General features: G+C 40.4%; 1 protein-coding gene across 1 annotated transcript in view; it reads right to left on the reverse strand.

Annotated features, from left to right (window-relative positions):
• Positions 1-365: 365 nt before the first annotated feature.
• The window catches only part of Fbxo7 (F-box protein 7), a 29,130-nt gene continuing 9,028 nt past the window's right edge, over positions 366-20,467 (reverse strand). The window contains exons 4-9 of the mRNA XM_027392485.2: positions 19,690-19,831; positions 17,269-17,352; positions 5,947-6,042; positions 4,235-4,411; positions 1,993-2,030; positions 366-974 (exon numbers count right to left, since the gene is read on the reverse strand). Of these exons, the coding sequence (XP_027248286.1) occupies positions 597-974; positions 1,993-2,030; positions 4,235-4,411; positions 5,947-6,042; positions 17,269-17,352; positions 19,690-19,831 (915 nt within the window). The 3' untranslated portion in view covers positions 366-596. The remainder of the gene's footprint in view (positions 975-1,992; positions 2,031-4,234; positions 4,412-5,946; positions 6,043-17,268; positions 17,353-19,689; positions 19,832-20,467) is intronic.

The following is a 20,467-nucleotide window of genomic DNA, read 5'->3' on the forward strand; positions in this document are numbered from 1 at the left end:
TTTGAGTATTTTAAGTCTTAAAAGCACAACATTCTTTCAGTAAAAGGAGCCTAGCCTTGAAGAATAAGTATCTGACAGTGCCTGAATAACTCTGCTGTTAAGACCCAGTGTCTCAGATACCCACACATGAGGGGGAAATCCTAGCTGGTCACAGAATCCAGAAAAGCTTCTCAAAAGGAAAGGATAGTTCAAGCAAATAGCTGCTCAGCTTTTATCAAGGTTTGTAAGCTCAGCTTTCACCATTGGCACCACTGTAAAACAAAAACAGACACTGCCTATGATCAATCACATCTTCTCACTTAGAAGCACCCTGGAATTTTCAAATATAAAAATTATTCATACTATAAGGTTTGACTACAAAAGACCACCATGTAACTTCTACTTTTATTAATATAGCACAGAATACCATCAGTACCACAAACTCCATCCCAGAGGTGAATCCAGGACAGAGACAGAGTCAACTATTCCCAAAGCCAACCCAGCTTTGAGTAACATTGTCCTTGGTGCCCAGTTTCACTGCCACAACCAAAAACTGACAGCAAAGATCAGCGTCCAAGAAAACAGCATCTGTGGTTTCAATAAAGCCTCCAACTTGGTCACATGAATGGTAGCCGGCTATCAGCTGGTCGACCCCTGCCGGGTCTGAGGGGAAATCTGTTGTTGGGGCCACCTCTTCCTGGTAAGAGAGGGTTAGGTCCTGGAAGTGGGACCATAGGATCAAAACGTGGTCTGAGTGGCGGAGTCTCCCCTGGCCTTGGGACAAGTGGGTTGACTGGGTCCCCAACATTGGGCAGTATGGGTCTCACATCATATTCACCACCAATGATTCCTGGAGGAAGCAGCGAGGTAAGCAAAGAGGCCCTGGTGTAGACAGGAATGGGACGGAATGGGATCGAGTGGGGTGGCGATGTCAGGAACATAGCATGCCGCATCCTCTGGGCCTCTTTTCTTTGTATGTGCCTCTTTCTATACAGCTGTAGAAAGAGGGGGAGGGGAATGATGAGTGGGTTAGAGGTAACCAGTCTAAGCCAGATTACTATCTAAGTTCATCTGCACTTTTCTTTCCCATAGTCCATGCAAAACTGCAGGCACATTCTACCTCATGAAGAGCCTCAGCTCCAGACACAGTGCCAAGTGAGCTGTTCTTTAAGCACTTTAAGCACACTGCCACAGAGTGACTGTCAATAAGTCCAAAGGGTTAACTCAGTGGCATATACTTTTAAGAATATAATCAAGTGCTCCTTGACTGACATGCAATTTTAGGTGAGCCTTTCCTACACATCATGTACGTATGTGTTGAAAATGTCAAGCTATAAATAACATCCAGGTACCATAGGCAAGTTCATGTTTTTCATCTCTAGTGGATTTCAATGTAAAACATAAGTAAGTGGCTACATTAAAGGAACACTCAGGAATGGTACTGTGTACTCTGAAGACATCCGAGGACTTTCAATGATTTTTCTTTAGTCCTTTATCCCAAATAATTTTTCACAGGCCTACCAGTAGTTTTTACAGTTGAAATCTGCAAATAAAACCAAGTGTTTTATTCTTTTCACAATGTACTAAGCTATCTAACAGCTTTAGATTACCCAAACATAATGACAAAATTCTTGTTTTTTTTTTTTCCGAGACAGGCTTTCTCTGGATAGCCTTACCTGTCCTGGAACTCACTCTGTAGACCAGGCTGCCTCTGCCTCCCAAGTGCTTGGATTAAAGGCATGTGCCACCACTGCCCAGTCAGAATTATTTTTGTGGGGAAAAAAAAAAGCCTGTTTCCTATTTCAATGAAAAACTATTATGACTTTTCTTTATAGTTGCAAGAAGACAAGGACTAAGCCTAAACTTGAAGACATTCTCAGTAGCAATATTTAACAATAAATTTAATTTAAATTCATTTAATCACATCACACTAAAAGTGAAAAGATACCTTTCACTATTGCTCATTAGTTATTTGAGCCATAAACATTAGTCTTTGTATTTAAAAATACCTACTTCTTTCCAATCTGTGTCTGGACCTCTGACAGCACCATCTGCAAAGGAAACAAAATAAAAAGAATTAAAAGCCATTTCATGCACTCGGTATTACAGGAGAACCTGGACCTGACGCCTTGGTGAAGCAGAGCATGAGGCCTTTGCACACATGCACTGCACATACTTCAGTGCTACCACTGCTTTGTGCACTATCTGATGACTGAAGCAGTGATGTCTCGGAACATGCAGGACAGCCAGTCCTTCATCCCATAGTGTGTCTTCTGCTGCAGGCTCGTGTGGGTGTGCCAGCTGCCTCTAAGCCATGGCTGGAGTCACTGGCCCAGCCTGACAGCCTCTCTTAAGCATCTGGACTACAGCCCACATTCATTACTGAAGTCACACTGGCCAGACTTCCTTCTGTAGTGGGTCCATACTTCCTTCCCGCCATTCTCTAAATGGCTTCAACTACCAAGAGTGTGACAGTAACACAGAGAACTATTTTAAATATACTTAAAATACATGAAATACAAGTTATTAACTAGTAAACTTGTAAGTTTATGAAAGCTCTAGCCCAGGAGTTCTCAACCTGTGGGCCGTGACCCCTTTGGGGGTTGAATAACCCTTGTGAAAGACCATTGGAAAACACAGACATTTATGTTACAATCTGTAACAGTAGCAAAATTACAGTTATGAAGTAACAATGAATATAACTTTATGGCTGGGGTCACCACAACATGAAGAACTGTGTTAAAAGGGTCCCAGAGTTAGGAAGGTTGAGAACTGCTGTTCTAGCCCATACAATCTTTACACAAACTCAGCTTACTATAAGGATCTGTGACCCACAATCAGAAATGAATCACAGACCAACAGCACTTAAATGCACAGGTAAAAATGCATCTGTTCCTTTCACATGATTACACTATAGCCAGCTTTAACTTGTCATTTGTTCCATGTATGTTGATCGCTATGTCTTTTAACTACTTTTTTGTCTGATTTTCTTTTTTAAAGACAAGGTTTTACTCTGTAACTCAGACCAACTTTGAATTACAGAAACCTTCTTGCCTCAGCTTCCCATATGCTGGGATTACAGACATGCCCCACCATCCCTGGTTTATTCATGCTGTGGACGGAACTCGGGCCCAGTACATGCTAGCAAGCACTCTATCAAGTAAGGCACATCCCCAGCCCTGTCCTGCCTATTAACTGTGATTTTCTTTTGGTTACCACACTTGCTGCCTAATATCACAAAGTAACAATTTAAGTTTGACATGTAAGGGCTGTAAGCAAAGTATAATGAGGACCTTATTAACCAAAGAAGAAAAGGAAGGACATAGTTCACTCCTTAAACAGCAACTTCTCAAGTTTTAAATGACTATGATATTCTATTAAGGTGGTGGTGGGGGGTCTACCCACCAGATTTCCACAGCTAGGGTAGTATGTTAACAGCATATTCATTTTCATTAAAATGTTTCTGACAGGAACCACATATCACGTGATGTAGCTCACTCTGTTTTCTACTGTGGTTTTGTTGTTCTTTGCCTGTTTTGTAAACCGACAATCCATTAAGTCAATTTCATGACCCACCACATTCAAAACAACAGCTTCAAAATCACTGACATATCAGTACTGGCTCACAGTCAGGCTCTTTTTGGAAAGCTCAGTCAAGATTTTCTTGGGAAGCCCACAGTCAGGCTCTTTTTGGGAAGTTCACAGGCAGGCTCTTTCTGGTCTTGTCCTAGAAATCCTGGTGTACAAGGTCTCATTACTGCTGCAATGACCATCTGGTCACAAATGTGACCATTGCAAACAGAGCACCAGGGTACCACACCAAAGGAGAGCAGCTCTGTTAGCTGACACTGGTTCCCCACCACCCTCCACTCCCCACTCCCCACCCCCAACTCCCACCCAGGCAAGCAGCTCTGTGAGCTGACACTGGTTCTCCAAGGCAGTGGGTAGAAGTGTGGTTTATTTAAGTCAGAGACTAAAAATGCTCTTTTGGATGGAATAAACCTGTCTTCTATTTTGTATCCTGACATAAGTTGATTGGGGCTAAAAGGTTGTATTGCAGAAACTATGAAAACAGGAGTGGAGAGAGTGTGTGTGGCACAGGACATTAGGAAGCTAGAGCTTCTTCACTCAAAAGCTACTCCTTAAACAAGGTGCAGATAAACAGAAAAGCAGGGAAAACCTCTACTTTAAAAACTTTAGCTAGCTGAGTAAACAAAGAGCCCTTCTCCCATCAACTGATCATTATATAAATCACCTTGAAAATCCCGAAGATACAAACACCGCCACAGCAGTGGGTCATTTGATGCAATGAGGAGGTCATGACAGACTGCAGACAAAGCCAGGACAGAATGAACATCCAAAAGTCGGAAGATGCGTAGTTTCAGCTCCAACGGAAGGACAACCAGTCCAAATACATCTGGAAGGTTCAGTACTAGGTGGGGAGAAAGCAGCAACAGGAGTTACTGAATAAAGAGCATCTAAGCTTCCCCACAAGCTCATCAAAGCTGTCACCACTTCTCTCTGAACCATACTTTCAGCCGCCACCATCAAGCTTCACTTCTGACTGACTTCAGCACCATGCTCCTGACGCATGGCATCCTTCAGCCACAGCAAACTCACACACCACATGCACACGACTAGAAGTAAGTGCTTCACTGTGACACAAAGGAAGAGAAAGCTGGCTTATAAAATTGTATAAAAGCTTATAAAATAGAAAGCTTGCTAAATGCCAATTTCATCATGCATAACAGTCATAGTAAAATCTACCTCAAAGTACTAATATTCAACATTCACCATTGTACAATATTCAGTGCCCAAAAAATGTTGCCTCCAAAAAAAAAAAAAAAAAACCAGCAGTCCTGGGAAGACGGAAGACAGTCCAGCAGTTAAGAGCACTTACTGCCCTTGCAGACCCAGGTTTGCTGCCCAGTACCACCTTCAACTCCATTTTTTTTTTTTTTTTTTTTTTTTTTTGGTTTTGAGACAGGGTTTCTCTGCAGCTTTGGAACCTGTCCTGGAACTCACTCTGTTGATGAGGCTGGCCTCAAATACAAAAAGATCTGCCTGTCTCTGCCTCCTGGGTGCTGGGATTAAAGGCATGCACCACCACCAGGTCTTTAACTCTATTTTCAGGGGTTCCGGTGCCCTCTTCTGATGTCTGCCAGCACTGCAAACACACATGGAACATACATACATGCAAGCAAAATACTCATAAAGATTAAAAATTTTAAGTTTTTAAAGATGTGATTTTTAAAAAAGAATGGGAGCCAATGATGTCTTGGCAGATAAAGGCGCTTGCCACTAAGGCTGACGACCTGAATTCAATTCCCTGGGACCATATACCGCAAAGAAAGAACCAATTCTTGTAAGTTGTCCCTCTTATCACCCATGTCCTACATAGTGGCCGAAGTACACATGTGCACAATCGTACATGCATGTGAGCTCACATGTATACAAACACACACAATAAATAAATAAATAAATAAACAAATATATAAATGTAAACATAATTTTAAAATTCAAGGGAAAACACCCATTTTACATACTCTATATACTTACGTTTATTGACCACTTATTATGGGCCAGACAATGAGAATGCAAAACTGATTAAGATATACTCCTTACCTTCAAGTCACAACTGTATATGGAAAAGGAATCATGTCAACCATTAAGATATAGTACAAATATTGTCATGGAAACCAGGTGTTGCAGGGAGGCAGACCCAGGAGGATCACAAATTCAAGGCAGTCTGTGCTACATAACAAGTCAGATGCCTCCTTGGGCTACACAATGAGATAAACACATCTCAGAAGACACAGAATGAATAAAGGCTCTGGGTAAAATGTATGAAGACAGAGTGGGAAACACTTAAGAGATAAACCTGCAGTGATTTTAAAGCCGGGTTTGGTAGGGCAGAGACAGAGAAGTCAGGCCTCAGAGTTAATGAGACGGTTTCCCGTTTCTCACCTTGCCGTGTGAAAGCCAGAAGAGGGTACACCAGCTGGTCTTTGAAGAGGCGAGAGAGCTTCTTAAGATCTTTGTACACTTTCACTGCACTTTCCCCTGAAGTATTTTTACGAAGTAGAAGTCAAAACACAAAACTATCAAAAAAACCTGAAGTAGTGTCAAACAAGATCCAAGTATTAAGTATTCATGAGTAACTCCCCCACAGACAAAGGAAATCAGAGTCCTTAGAAGACGAGGCACAGCACCTGAGTCACCAGAGTCAATCTCAGGTGCAAACATTAGTAGGTGGTGTCAAACTAACTGAGCTGACTTCAACCACAGCTTTGAGGCTGCAGAGAACATCCTGAGGGGTTTGTAGCACTACCAGCCCGTTGTGGGTCCTGTGCATTGTGCATGTTCTTGTGCAGCATGAAGCCCAAGAAAAGGACAGTACTGCACACAGCAAACATATGACCCAAGAGTGCTGAGCAGTTCTCCAGCTTCCTCTTACATCAGCAGTTTTCTCCAAGAGAAACTAAAAGTGAAATGGACTACTTCATTCACCCTTTCCAAAGCCATGGCAGAGTCTGTCCTCAGCCCCTAGAGTGACACTGTGGGAAGTGCAGACCTAACTGCCTGATTTTTCCAAGTGTCCACAATCACAGCGTAACCACCAGTGCTGGCTAGGTTTATGTCAGCTTAACACAGACTACAGTAATTTTAGGAAAGGAAACCTCAATTGAGAAAATGCCCCCATCAGACTGGCCTGTAGTGCATTTTCCTAATGGATGTGGGGCCCAGCTCACTCTGGATGGTGTTATCCCTGGGCTGGTGGTCCTAGGTGTTATAAGAAAGCAGGCTGAATGAACAATCCATGGAACAAATAAATAAGCAGCATCTTTCATGGCTTCTGCACCAGTTCCTGCCTCCAGGTTCCAGCTTGAGTTCCTACACTGACTTCCCTGAACTGTAAAATGAAATAAACCCATCCTCTTCCATGTTCTCTTGGTCATGGTGTTTTATCACAGCAACAAAAACTGAGTCACCACCACTAGCACATGAATAAATAGAGGCCATGAATTTAAGAGAACAAGTATGGGGTTGGGTGGGAAGGGTTAAAGGGGGACGGGAGAGGAGAACAATATAATTGTATTTTAATTTCAAATAATAAATTATCACACACACACACACACACACACACACACACACACACACACGTTTTTTGAAATAGGGTTTCTCTGTGTAGCCTTGGCTATCCTGGAACTCGATCTATAGACCAAACTGTCCTTGAACTCACAGTGCCTCCCAAATGCTGGAATTAAAGGTGTGCAGCACCACCACCACCCATCACTGTTTATTTTTAAAAGACAGAAAGAAACAGAAATAAAGAGAAAAGTAAATCTGGGGGAGGGGACAGACTCTGAGACCCAACCACCTCCTGGTCAAGATCCACATTTCAATCAGAGCTTTCGTGACTCACAAGTACAATAACAGAAATATGACCACACACCTGAGGGCCCCATTTCAGTACCAAGTATACAAACCTAGACAATTACCTCTCTAACCCTCACTTGATGGCTCCCCATAAAGAGAAGAGCTATTGAGACCTGAAGCTCCACACACAGTGGGTACATTTACATGCTCTACATTCTATATTTGCATATTTCACTGTGACAACAGCATGCTCATTTTAATCTGACCCATGAGAAAAGAAGAGATATGTAGCTCAACTCCTTTAGTGCTTAAATCTGTGTTGAGTTTGAAATCTCTCAAGATAATACCACTTTAAAAAAGTCAATTTGGGCTCTCCTCTTTCTGTTCACTCGTCTCATCCCCAGCACTGCCACAGCTCAGCAGCTGCAGCCTCCCTTTCCTAACTGCTCACATCTCCTGAAGACCCCAGACCATCCCCTTCTAACCTCCTTCCGCCAACTTGTCACCAAATACCAGCCCCAAAATCTAGCAGGCACCCCCTGCTCAACCACAGTTCATGCCTGTCAGAAGACCAGGTAGGCTGCCCTCAGACCTTCTCCTCTCTCTGTTCCCCAGACCCAACCCCTGAGTCTCACCTCTAGCACTGCAACAGATCACTAGCTGCAGCCTCCCCACCCCCATACCTCCTGTGGATCCCAACGACCATCATCCAGTCTTCCTCTTCCACCATCCTCCCACACCAGCCTAGCAGAACAGCAAAGCAGGAAACATACAGCAACACACTCTGAAAATCCATACAGAAAACAGAAACCAAGAAACCAAACACCCAACCAACCAAGGCAAACCCAAAAGTCAGTACCTAGACCTGTAATCATCATAACCCAGATGCAAAGACACCAGCATAAAAACACATTAACAACTAGGACAGTATGTCTCCATTAAAGTCCAGCTATCCTACCACAGCAGTCCCTGAATATTCCAACATAGATGAAGCACAAGAAAAATTCTGTGCTTCTGGAAATGAAAATTTAGAAATGAAAACAAGAAATACAGAGGCAAGCTTCACCGACAGAATACACAAGACGGAATAACAATTGGCATTGAAGATACAATAGAAAAAATGGACACATCAGTCAAAGGAAATGTTAAATCTAAAAAATTCCTGACACAAAACATCCAGGAAATCTGGGACACTATGAAAAGACCAAACCTAATAATAGAGGAGGGAGAAGAAATCCAGCTCAAAGGTCCAGAAAATAAAATCAGAGAAGAAAAATTTCCTAACCTAAAGAAGGATATCCCTATAAAGGTACATGAAGCTTACAGAACACCAAATATATCGATGAGAAAAGAAAGTCCCCTTGCAACATAATAATCAAAACACTAAACATACAGAGTATTAAAGTTGCGAGGGAAAAAGACCAAGTAACAAATAAAGACATAACCTATTAGAATTACACCAGACTTCTCAATGGAGACCCTAAAAGCCAGAAGAGCCTGGAGAGATGCACTGCAGGACTCCAAGAGACCACAGATGCTAGCTCAGACTACTATACCCCACAAAACTTTCAATCACCATAGCTGGAGAAAATAAGATATTCTTATCTAAACATTATTTAACTACAAATCCAGCCCTACAGAAAGTGCTAGAAGAAAAATTCCTCCTCCTAAAAGAGGTTTACTACACCCATGAAAACACAGGAAATAATCTCACACCAGCAAAATCAAAAGGGAAGCACTTGTGAGTGTGTGCACACACACACACACACACACACACACACACACACACAACAACAACAACAACAACAACATAACAGGAATTAACTATTATTGGTCATTGATATCTTTCAGTGTCAATAGTCTCAATTCCTCAATAAAAAGACACAGACTTACAGAATGGATGCTATAACAGGATCCCTCCTGCTGCTATATCCAAGAAACACACCTCAACATCAAGAATAGACATTACCTCAGGGTAAAGGGTTGGAAAAAGATACCAAGCAAATGCACCTAAGAAGAAAACTAGTTTAGCTATTTTAATATCTAACAAAATAGACTTCAAACCAAAACTAATCAAAAGAGATGAGGAAGGTCATTTTATACTCATAAGATGAAAGTTCACCAAGATGGCATTTCAATTCTTAACATCTATGTCCCAAACACAAAAACATCAAAATTTGTAAAGCAAACACTGCTACAGCTTAAGTCACCACACTGACCCTCACACTGATAGCAAGACTTCAATACCCTACACTCACCAATGAACAAAAACTGAGAAGAGAAATATTGGAGCTAACAGATGTTATAAACCAAATGGACCTAACATATTTAGAGAACATTTTATCTAAACACCAAAGAATATACCTTCTTCTTAGCACCTCATGGAACTTTCTCCAAAATTGATCGCATATTCAAATACAAACCAAGTCTCAATAGTTACCAGAAAATTGTAGTAACTCTCTACATCCTATGAAACCACCATGGATTAAAGCTGGATATCAACAACAACAGAAAGTTTACATACTCATGGAAACAGAACAACTCTACTGAATGAAAAATGTGCCAAGACAGACATAAAGAAATTAAAGACTTCCAAGAATTCAATGCAAGATACCCAGACTTACAGGACACAATGAAAGCAGTTCTAAGAAGCAAGTTCATAGCACTAAGTGCCTACATTAAAAAGACAGAGATTTTCTCATAGTAGTAACTTAACAGCACACCTGAAAGCTCAAAAAGAACAATAACAAAGCAAGCTCACCCAATAGGTGTAGGCATAGGTAGATAATCAAACTGAGGGCTGAAATCAATGAAATAGAAACAAAGAGAACAATACAAAGAATCAATGAAACAGTTCTTTGAGAAAATAAGCAAGATAGACAAGCCCTTAATCAAACTAACTAAAAGGAGAAAGAATATCCAAATTAATAAAATCAGAAACAAAAATTGAGACATAACAACAGATACTGAGGAAATCCAAAGAATTATAAGGACATACTTTAAAAATCTGTACTTCACCAAACTGGAAAATCTAAAGAAATGGATAATCTGCTTGATAGGTACCACTCACTGAAGTTAAATCAAGATCAGATAACAATTTAAATAGAACTGTAACACCTAGTGAAATAGAAGCAGTCATTAAAAGTTTCTCAACCAAAAATGTCCAGGGCCAGACAGTTTTAGTACAGAATCCCACTAAACTTAGAAAAAAAAAATGCCCATACACCTCAAATTAGTTCACAAAACAGAAACAGAAGTAACATTGCCCAATTCATTTTATCAGGCCACAGTTATCCTGATAACCATGGGTATACCCAAACCATATAAAGACTCAACAAAAGAGAATTAAAGACCAATTTCCCTCACAAACATAGATGCAAAAATACTCAATAAAATACTTGCAAACCCAATCTAAGAATACATCAAAAAGATGATCAGTCATGATCAAGCAGGCTTCATCCCACAGATGCAGGGATGGTTCAACGTATGAAAAACCAATAAATATAATCTACCATGTAAATAAACTGAAAGAAAAAAACTACACGATCACCTCATGAGATGCAGAAAAGGCCCTTAACAAAATCCAACAACCCTTCAGAGAGATTAGGGACACAAAAGACATACCTAAACATAATAAAGGTAATTTACAGCAAGCATGTGGCCAACATCACATTAAACGGAGAGAAACTCAAAGAAATTCCACTAAAATCAGCAACAGACAACTTAAAGTCTTAGCTGGAGCAATAAGACAACTGAAGGAGATCAAAGGGATATAAATTGGAAAGGAAGAAGTCAAAGTATCATTATTTGTAGATGATATGATAGTATACATAAGTGACCCCAAAAAATCCACCAGGGAACTCTTCAGTAAAGTAGCTAGATACAAGATTAACTAAAAATAATCAGTAGCCCTCCTATATAAAAATTACAAATGGACTGAGAATGAAATCAGGGAAATAAATCTTTCCCAATAGTCTCAAATACATAAATTATCTCTGGGTAACTCTAACCGAGCAAGGGCAAGACCTGTATGACAAAACTTTCAAGTCTTTGAAGAAAGAAATTGAAGAAGATATCAGAAGATGGATGGACTCTGTGATGTCTTGAGGTCTACTGAGAGCATGATAAATATGGTTGATAACAATATGCTATACTTTAAAAGTTGTGAGATAGTATACTTTAAGTGTTCTCAAAACAAAAATGAATATGTGTGATATAACATGTTAATTGGTTTAATTTAGCCATGCCATTGTGAACATACTGTATTATGTATCATAATTGTGCATGACTTTATTTATGAGCTAAATAAATAAATGGAAAAGAAGAAGATGGAAAGATCTCCCATGCTCATGGATCAGTAGGATTAACATAGTAAAAATGGCAATCTTATCAAAAGCAACTTACAGATCCAATGCAATCCCCATCAAAATCCCAACTCAATTCTTTATAGATCTTGAAAGGACAATTCTCAACTTCATATGGAAAAACAAAAAACAAACAACAAAAACCTTTATAGCTTAAACAATCCTGAATCCTTAATCCCAATACTTGAGAGGCAGAAGCGTGTGGATCTCTGTGAGTTCAACGCCCCAGCCAGGTCTACAGAGCTAGTTCCAGGACAGCTAGGGCTGTTACACAGAGAAACCCTGTCTTGAAAAACATAAAATAAATAAATAACAGAAAACAAACAAACAAACAAAAAAAAACAATCCTAAACAATAAAAGATTGTTGGAGATCTCACCATCCCTGATTTCAAGTTGTACCACAGAGCTATAGTAATAAAAACCTCATAGTACTGTCGTAAAAACAGAAACATTGATCAAAGACCACACATACATCCACACATCTATCAAAACTGGATCTTTTATAAAGAAGCCAAAACACACATTGAAAAAAAGACAGCATCTTCAACAAATGGTATTGATCTAAATGGATGTCTGCATGTAGAAGAATGCAAATAGATCCATATTTATCACCCTTCACAAAACTCAATTCTAAGTGGATCAAAGACCTCAACATAAAACCAGACACACAGAATCTGATAGAAGAAAAAGTGGGAACAGCCTTGAACCCACTGGCATGGGAGAAGACTTCCTAAAGAGAATACTGATAGAGCAGAAACTAAGATCAGCAATTAATAAATGGGACCACATGAAACTGAAAAGGCTCTGTAAAGCAAAGGACACTATGAATTGGACAAAATGGCAGCCTGCAGAACGGGAAAAGATTTTTACCAACTTCACATCCAATAGAGGACTAATATCCAAAATACACTAAGAACTCAAGAAATTAGATATCAAAAAAACCCAAGTAATCCAATTAAAAAATGGTACAGAGCTAAAAAGAGAATTCTCAATAGAAGAAATCTCAAAGGGCTGATAAACATTTAAAAGAAATGTTCAACTTCCTTAGCCACCAGGGAAATGCAAATCAAAATTGCCTTGAAATTCCATCTTATACCTGTCAGAATGGCTAAAACTGATAACACAAGCTCATGCTGTTGAGGATGTGGAACAAGGGGAGCACTCCTCCATTGCTGGTGGGAATGGAAACTTGTACAGCTACTATGGAAATCAAAACAGCTGTTCCTCAGAAAATTGGCAATCAATCTACCTCAACACCCGGCTATGCCAATCTTGTGCACATACCCAAAGGATGCTCCATCCTACCACAAGGACATTTGCTCAACTATGCTCACTGAAACAGAAACTGGGTCAACCTAGATGTCCCTCAACAGAAGAATGGATAAAGAAATTGTGTTACAATTTACACAATGGAGTAATTACCCAGCTGTTAAAAAAAAATGACATCATGAAATTTTCAGCCAAATGGATGGAACTAGAAAAAAATCATCCTGAGTGAGGTAGCCTAGATCTCAAAAGACAACTATGGTATGTATTCACATATAAGTGGACATTAGTCATTATGTAAATGATATCCAAGCTGCAATCTATTGACGCAGAGAGGTTAGATAAAGAGAAGTGTGTTAGTGAGAAACACATGGATCTCCCTAGGAAGGGAAAATAGATTTTATGGGTAGACTGAGGGCAGGTGGGAACAGGAGTGGGAGGAATCAGATGAGAGGGAAGATGATCAAATGGAGGGGGAGAGTATGGCAAGAGACAACTAGAATTGGGGGGCATTTGGGAAATGGTGTGGAAACCTAGTACAGTGAAAATTTCCTGGAATCTATGAAAGTGATGCTAATGAGAACTCCTAATAATGGAGGATAAAGAGTCTGAACTGGCCATCTCTTGTAGCCAGGCAATGCTTCCAATGGAGGGACTCAGTTGCATTCAATTGAGTTATTGGCTAAGAGGGTCCCCTGGAAATCCCCACACAACCCCAGTGCTGAGGACAACATCCACATAACTCATTGAACACGTAGTCATGTTGGGGCTTACATGGAGCCTACACCCCTACATTGTAGGGGTGTCTCTTCGGTGTGGGAAGGTACTCTGCAGGCTACTAAAAGAGAAACATGGACACCAACCCAGCCACAAAACCTTTGACCTACACTCTGTCCTGCTTGTAAAATATGCCAGAGAATGGTAGCACAGAACTGGTGGGAGTAGCCAACCAGTGTCTGATTTGACTTAAGGCCTTCTCAAGGAGTCAGAACCCATACCTGCCATTGCTTGGATGACCCAGAACCAGACACTGGATAACCCAGAGACCTAGGGCAAAAACAAACATGAATGGTGGCAGACACCTTTAATCCCAGCACTCAGGAGACAGAGGCAGAGGCAGAGGCAGACAGATCTCTATGAGTTTGAGACCAGCCTAGTCTACAGAGCAAGTTGCAGATCTCAAAAACAAAACAAAACAAAAAAAAATCAATAAAATGACCCCTAATAATATTCTGCTATACTCACAGATAGCAGATGGGAACATATAAAGAGACCCACAGCCAGACATTACACAGAAAGACTAAATGAAATGTCTCCATCAAATCCCTCCCCTCAGAGTTCAGGGAAAGCTATGGAAGAGGAGGCTGAAGAAGTGTAGAGTCAGAGGAGATGAAGAGAACAAGGCCTTCTGATTCAACTAAGCAAGGCACATATGCGCTCACAGAGACTGAAGCAGAAAGTACAAGGCCTACAGGGGTCTACACCAGGTCCTCTGTGCAGATGTTGTAGCTTTCAGCTTAGTATTTTTATGGCTCTCCTGAGTGTGAGGAGAGTGGGTGTCTGTGGGACTGATTCTTGTGCCTGATATTGGTACCCTTCCTCCTGCTAGGTTGCCACGACCAACTTTGATGTGATGGGTTTTGCTTCATCTTATGATATTTTATTTTGTCATGTTTGGTTGTTATCTCTTAGAAGCCTGTTCCTTACTAATTAGAGACAGAAAGGGAGTGGATCTGGAAGGGAAGGGAAGTGGGAGGAACTGGCAGGAGTAGAGAGAAGGGAAACTATAATCAGGATATATCATATGAGAAAAGATTTTATTGTCAATAAAAAAAAATCAATTTGGTTCAGGCCTTTTTCCAAATGTGAAACTCTGTTCATTTGAATTTTTTTCTATCAACAATCATGTTGTTCCTTTAGCACTTTGCCTTTGCTTACAGTGTTAAAGAATGGTTCCTTGTTTCATATGTATATGATGTCTGACGCATATCTCAGCATGACAGATAACAATGTAGTGTGTAGAAAAAAGTCAGTCTGGCAGAGTTGTTTTCAGATCTTCAACAAATTTTTTCTTTAACAAAACTAACAAAATAAAAACTGACTTATAAGTATCTGAGTAAGAACTTAGAAGAGTAACATGAGCTACTGGGGTCTATTGTAGAATACTATTTTAACTATGGAAAGATGTGTAACATTTGGTTATGCTGAGGAATATTACTTTAACGTGTAAAGGTATATTACATTTGTTTATGATGTATTTGTTTAATGATGTAAGGATGCTACATTTGTTTTGTGATGCCTTTGTTTAATTATGTAAGGATGTGTTGCATTTGTTTCACCTTGCCTGCCTAAGGCACCTGATTGGTCTAATACAAAGCTGAATGGCCAATACCTAGGCAGGAGAAGGACAGGCAGGGCCGGCAGGCAGAGAGAATTAAGTAGGAGGAAAAGTCTAGGCTAGAGAGAGAAGAGAGGAAGAGAACAAGGGAGAAAGAGAGGGACACTCCTGGGGACAGAAGCCAGGCAGTCACCAGCTAGAAGCAGGAAATAGAACATACAGAAAGAAAGGTAAAAGCCCTGAGGCAAAAATGTAGATAAAGAGAAATAGATTAAAGTAAGAGCTAAGGTAAGGCTGAGCATTCCTAATAATAAGTTTCCATGTCATGATTTGGGAGCTGGTTGGTGGATCAAAAAAAAAAAGTCTATTAAAGGGGTCTAAACTATGAGCTACAACAAAATAAAAGTGACTTGCTAAATGAACACATGCCTACCTAACACTAAAGTACTAAAGTCTATAAATTTTCAAGAGCAACAAACTTTCTCCCTCCCCTTTGCTTCTTTGTTTCATATTTGACAGATAAAGAACAGGAACCTGAGCTAGACCCCTAGATAAGGTTGTTTTTAAAAACATAAGAGTCAGACAATCTACTCCAAGCCTGATTCCTCTACTACTTAGGTCTGGGACACTGACATGATTTAGCCTTTTCCAGAACTATTTCCTCATCTGTAATAAGAGCATAAAGCCTACATCCTCCCTGGGATGGAGATAAACATAGTGCTGAGGAACTTCTATGTTTGATCATGACAGAAAGCATATTTACAGATTCACTACTCTAGCACACATTCTCAACAGCAACAAGATCACAGAAAAGGTGGTAAAAATTGGTTCTTGGAAAGTACTAATCTGAACCCAATTGTAGAATCAAAAGGGGTACAATATTTAAGTACGGAGTGTATTTGTGGTACTGAAATTTCACAGGAAAGAGTGATTGTATGGCAGAGGATAAGGGGGCTAAGAGTCCTTAGAGGAGTGATGGTAAAAGAACTAACAAGCTGACTAAAGACTTTCCTAGAGCCACCATCTGGATGCATATCCAAAAACATACTGTCCTCCTCTTCCTTCCATCAGTCTCCCAAGCCTGATCTCCCTCCAAATTCACAAGAACCAATCTTTAGAGGAATAGCCTGGGTCAGCCTTGTCTAAGAGATGCTGCTGTAAATGCTATCTCCTCTCCACTCAACACTTCCATTCAACTCTTAATATTCACTGTAGTTTACCCTAAGGGCCACAGGGATGGCACATACTCAAAACAAAACAGAAAGGAAAATCCATTCTTCTCCACCCACTACTCCTGCTGACCACCTGGTCTCTGGGTAAAGCTTTAACTAGAAACAGTAAAAAGAGAAAATGGACTATTTTTTGCAACAATCAATAATTTTATAGAATACAGGCATACTTAGAACTACAATTTTAGGGAAATTCTAATCTCATTAAATAGTAGCATTTACATCAAATTTATAGTAAAAAAAATTCAAGTAGTTTTTTCCTCCATTGATATTCAATAAAGAAGCCACACTAAATTATGTCTATGAAACAGATCTCTATATCAGTTACATAATAGTAGAAAGATCTCCAAGGGTTAACACAAGAAACCAGGAGGGAACATCTAACACTCTAAATACAATTTTGTATTCAAAGACCATAAGAATTATAAGAAAGGACAAATTCTTCAGATTGTAATCACATTTTCTGCTTTCTTTCCCTCTGGATTTGTGGTGCAGAGTAGCACCCAGGGCCTTGTACATGCTAAGCAAATGGTCTACCACTGACCTATACCCCTAAGCCCTAAACATCTGAATTCTTAGAAGCAACATTGTTTTGGAATCTGCTTTAGTCTCATTTAGAAATGGTCAGCCTTTTCAACATAATCTTTCAGGCTTTGTTTCTCAGAGAGCCTCCCAAAGCTTCACTCCAGAGTTAAGTCAGGGTTACATCACCTGGTTCCACTCCACAAACGTAGGACCTTGGCTGCAGCTGCACTGACTTCACATTTTTGATCCCACCATCGATTTTTATTGTAGCTGTAAATAAACAAAAGGAAAGATGATAACACAATTTGTTACTTCCTGAGTGCCTGCATTTCCTTCTCTCCACATACTAAAGACACATTATTCCTAACAAACTGTTCTGAGTCCATTCTTACTCTCACAGCAAGGTCAAAAGGCTAATCTGCCTCAAACACGACCTTTAAAGACTACAGTATCTTCATACACAATCCACACAGCATCACCAACAGCGGCTTCCTAGTGACTGGCAGATCTGCAACAAGGTCCATAGGACGAGGCCAGTACAGCAGACTATTATTTCTAATGAAGTCACTAAAACACTATTCACTTTTTTAAACCCTTGGCAACGGTCAACCATTGTTCATTAACAGAATCCTGCTAGTTTTCACAGCACCATCACTTTCTAGATCCAAAAGACCAATATTCTTGTAATCACCAGAGAGTTCAAATTTAGTTTTGTGTACAAAGCCGCACTTCATCTTGGCTTATGAAAGAGCTAGTGATGGGCTTATGCACATGTGCACCAAGTCATGCCCTGGGTGAAAGGTTTAGAGACACTGCTCCTTTTCAAAAACTTGAGCCTGCAATGACCAGCTACTATGAGAGTCTGCAAATCACTCATCTGTAAAGAATTCAAGAGTAAAACACCAGAGATTAAGAAATTATCAAAATACTTAGTGAAGAGAGGGTATTATATGCATGTCACTAGGTACCTTTACATGAAACTGAGGTAAAACTCACCACCTCACATTTGCTATTTATGTTTACAAATTTCCATCTCCAAGTTGTGACATGATAAATCTGAAATTATTGTCACTCTGGGTACAAAATGCCACACTACAAGCTATACACGCTAATTGTGAAGAACTAACAGGGACGTTACTCACACCCTGAAAATGTGCAGGATCACCAGCTGTTAAAGCTGAAATGGGGAGGCATTTAGGAGAATTGGGTAATTAAAAGAAAAAAAAAAAAAAACTAGATCAGAAGATCAAAAAAAAAAGAAAAAAATCAATCTTCTAATTCTAAAAACAAATGTCATAAGTTAGCTTTCAAAATAAGTTTAAGTAGCTTTTTTTCTAACACAAGGCTTCAATAAACAAGAGAAATAAGTGTGTTGTAGGGCAGGCACTCTACCTGACATCATCTCAGCAAAAATAAGGAGCTCACAACATAGTGAACACCCCTGACCAGAAGCAGCACAGCAAGACAATCTGTAATACAAACATTACATACTAAATATCTGAAAAGATAACCTCAAAAGCAAAACAGTGTTAGCCCGGTGGGATGGTACACAATCCCAAAGGACAGTTCAAGGCCAGCTTCAGCTACATAAAGAATTTGAAGCCAGCTTGGGCTACATAAGACTCAATTTCAAAACTATATAAATAAAACAAAAAAATCAGAATGTAATGTAAGATCCTGGTCACCCAAATGAATCTCCAATATTCAAGATCATGAGAACATTCCAGGGACTAATGGTGGTTAGGAAGAACCTGTGTGACATCACAACTGAAATGAAATCCAGAGACAGATATACTGCCACCTCAATAAAGCTTCCCAGCAGGAGAGGAGAAAGCAAAGGGGTTCTTTATCCAGACCACTTCCCTGAGGAAGGGCAGCTAAATTACACTCATACTAAGGTCTCAAAAGTCTCAGCAGTGTTTCTGTGTATCAACAGTCACAGAGATGCTAAATTGGATAAACAGGAACCTCAGTCCAACCTCATAAATCCAGGTCAAACTTAAGAAGTAAATAAAGAGAGACATTCATAGACATGCACAAAAAGCCTCTTCAAATAGTTTATACACAGTAAAACTCATTTCATTCCTATGTTCACTGCTCTCTCTCGGAATGAAGGATTCCAAGATTGAGACATCAAAAGAAAGGGGCTGGGGCTGGAGAGATGGCTCAGCAGTTAGCTACAGGCACTACTGTTCTTCCAAAGGAGCCAGGTTCAAGTCCCAGCACCCACATAGCAGCTAACAACCATCTGTAACTCCAATTCCAGGGGATTTAATGTCCTCGTTTGGTTTTCAAAGGCACTGTATGCATGTGATGCACACACATACATACAGGTAAAACCCTCACACACATAAAATAAAAGTAAAATAAATGTTTTAATAGAAAGAAAAAAGGGAGCTACCCCAAGAGTGAAGGGTGATGTCCTAAACCAACATCAACCTCACATTTTTAACCCTCCAGGCATGGTGTCAGTGGTAGAGTAGTTAAATTGTGAAAGACTCAGAACTATTTCTTAACAGACAGACACTGAAGTGGCTATAAAATGTTTAAAAAGAAACTATTTATTTAATTCATAAGCCAGCAACCATGACAGCACCGCTCCATTACCATTTATAATGATGAGGTTTTCCAAAGGCACACAGGTGAGCACAGCAGTGCCCCCCTCACAGAGTGGGTGTGTGTAGTGCAGCTTGTACACACCACTTGACTTCCACTTCTCAGGCATTGACACTGCTTTGGCTTCAGTCCCCTGGGGAGTGAAGTGACAGGAAAAATGATTTTAAAAGGTGCTGTACTAAAATCCCAAAAGTCAGAACCCCCAACTTACCACCCCCCGTGGGACACTGACACAGCTCTGCAGGCAAAGTGCTTGCCCAGAAGCCTGATACCCTAGATAATGCCCACACACAGGTGAAGGTGGAGAACCACTCCTCAGAACCGTGCTCTGCAGCAACACATGCAGTGAGATATGCACACGCCCCACATCACACACATGCAGTAGATATGCACACGCCCCACATCACACACATGCAGTAGATATGCACACGCCCCACATCACACACATGCAGTAGGATATGCACACGCCCCACATCACACACATGCAGTAGATATGCACACGCCCCACATCACACACATGCAGTAGGATATGCACACGCCCCACACGCACACATCACACACATGCAGTAGGATATGCACACGCCCCACATCACACACATGCAGTAGATATGCACACGCCCCACACGCACACATCACACACATGCAGTAGGATATGCACACGCCCCACATCACACACATGCAGTAGGATATGCACACGCCCCACACGCACACATCACACACATTCAGTGGGATATGCACACGCCCCACATCACACACATGCAGTAGATAT

The sequence above is a fragment of the Cricetulus griseus genome, assembly GCF_003668045.3.
Source record: "Cricetulus griseus strain 17A/GY chromosome 1 unlocalized genomic scaffold, alternate assembly CriGri-PICRH-1.0 chr1_0, whole genome shotgun sequence".
NCBI classification, from domain to species: Eukaryota; Metazoa; Chordata; class Mammalia; order Rodentia; family Cricetidae; genus Cricetulus; species Cricetulus griseus.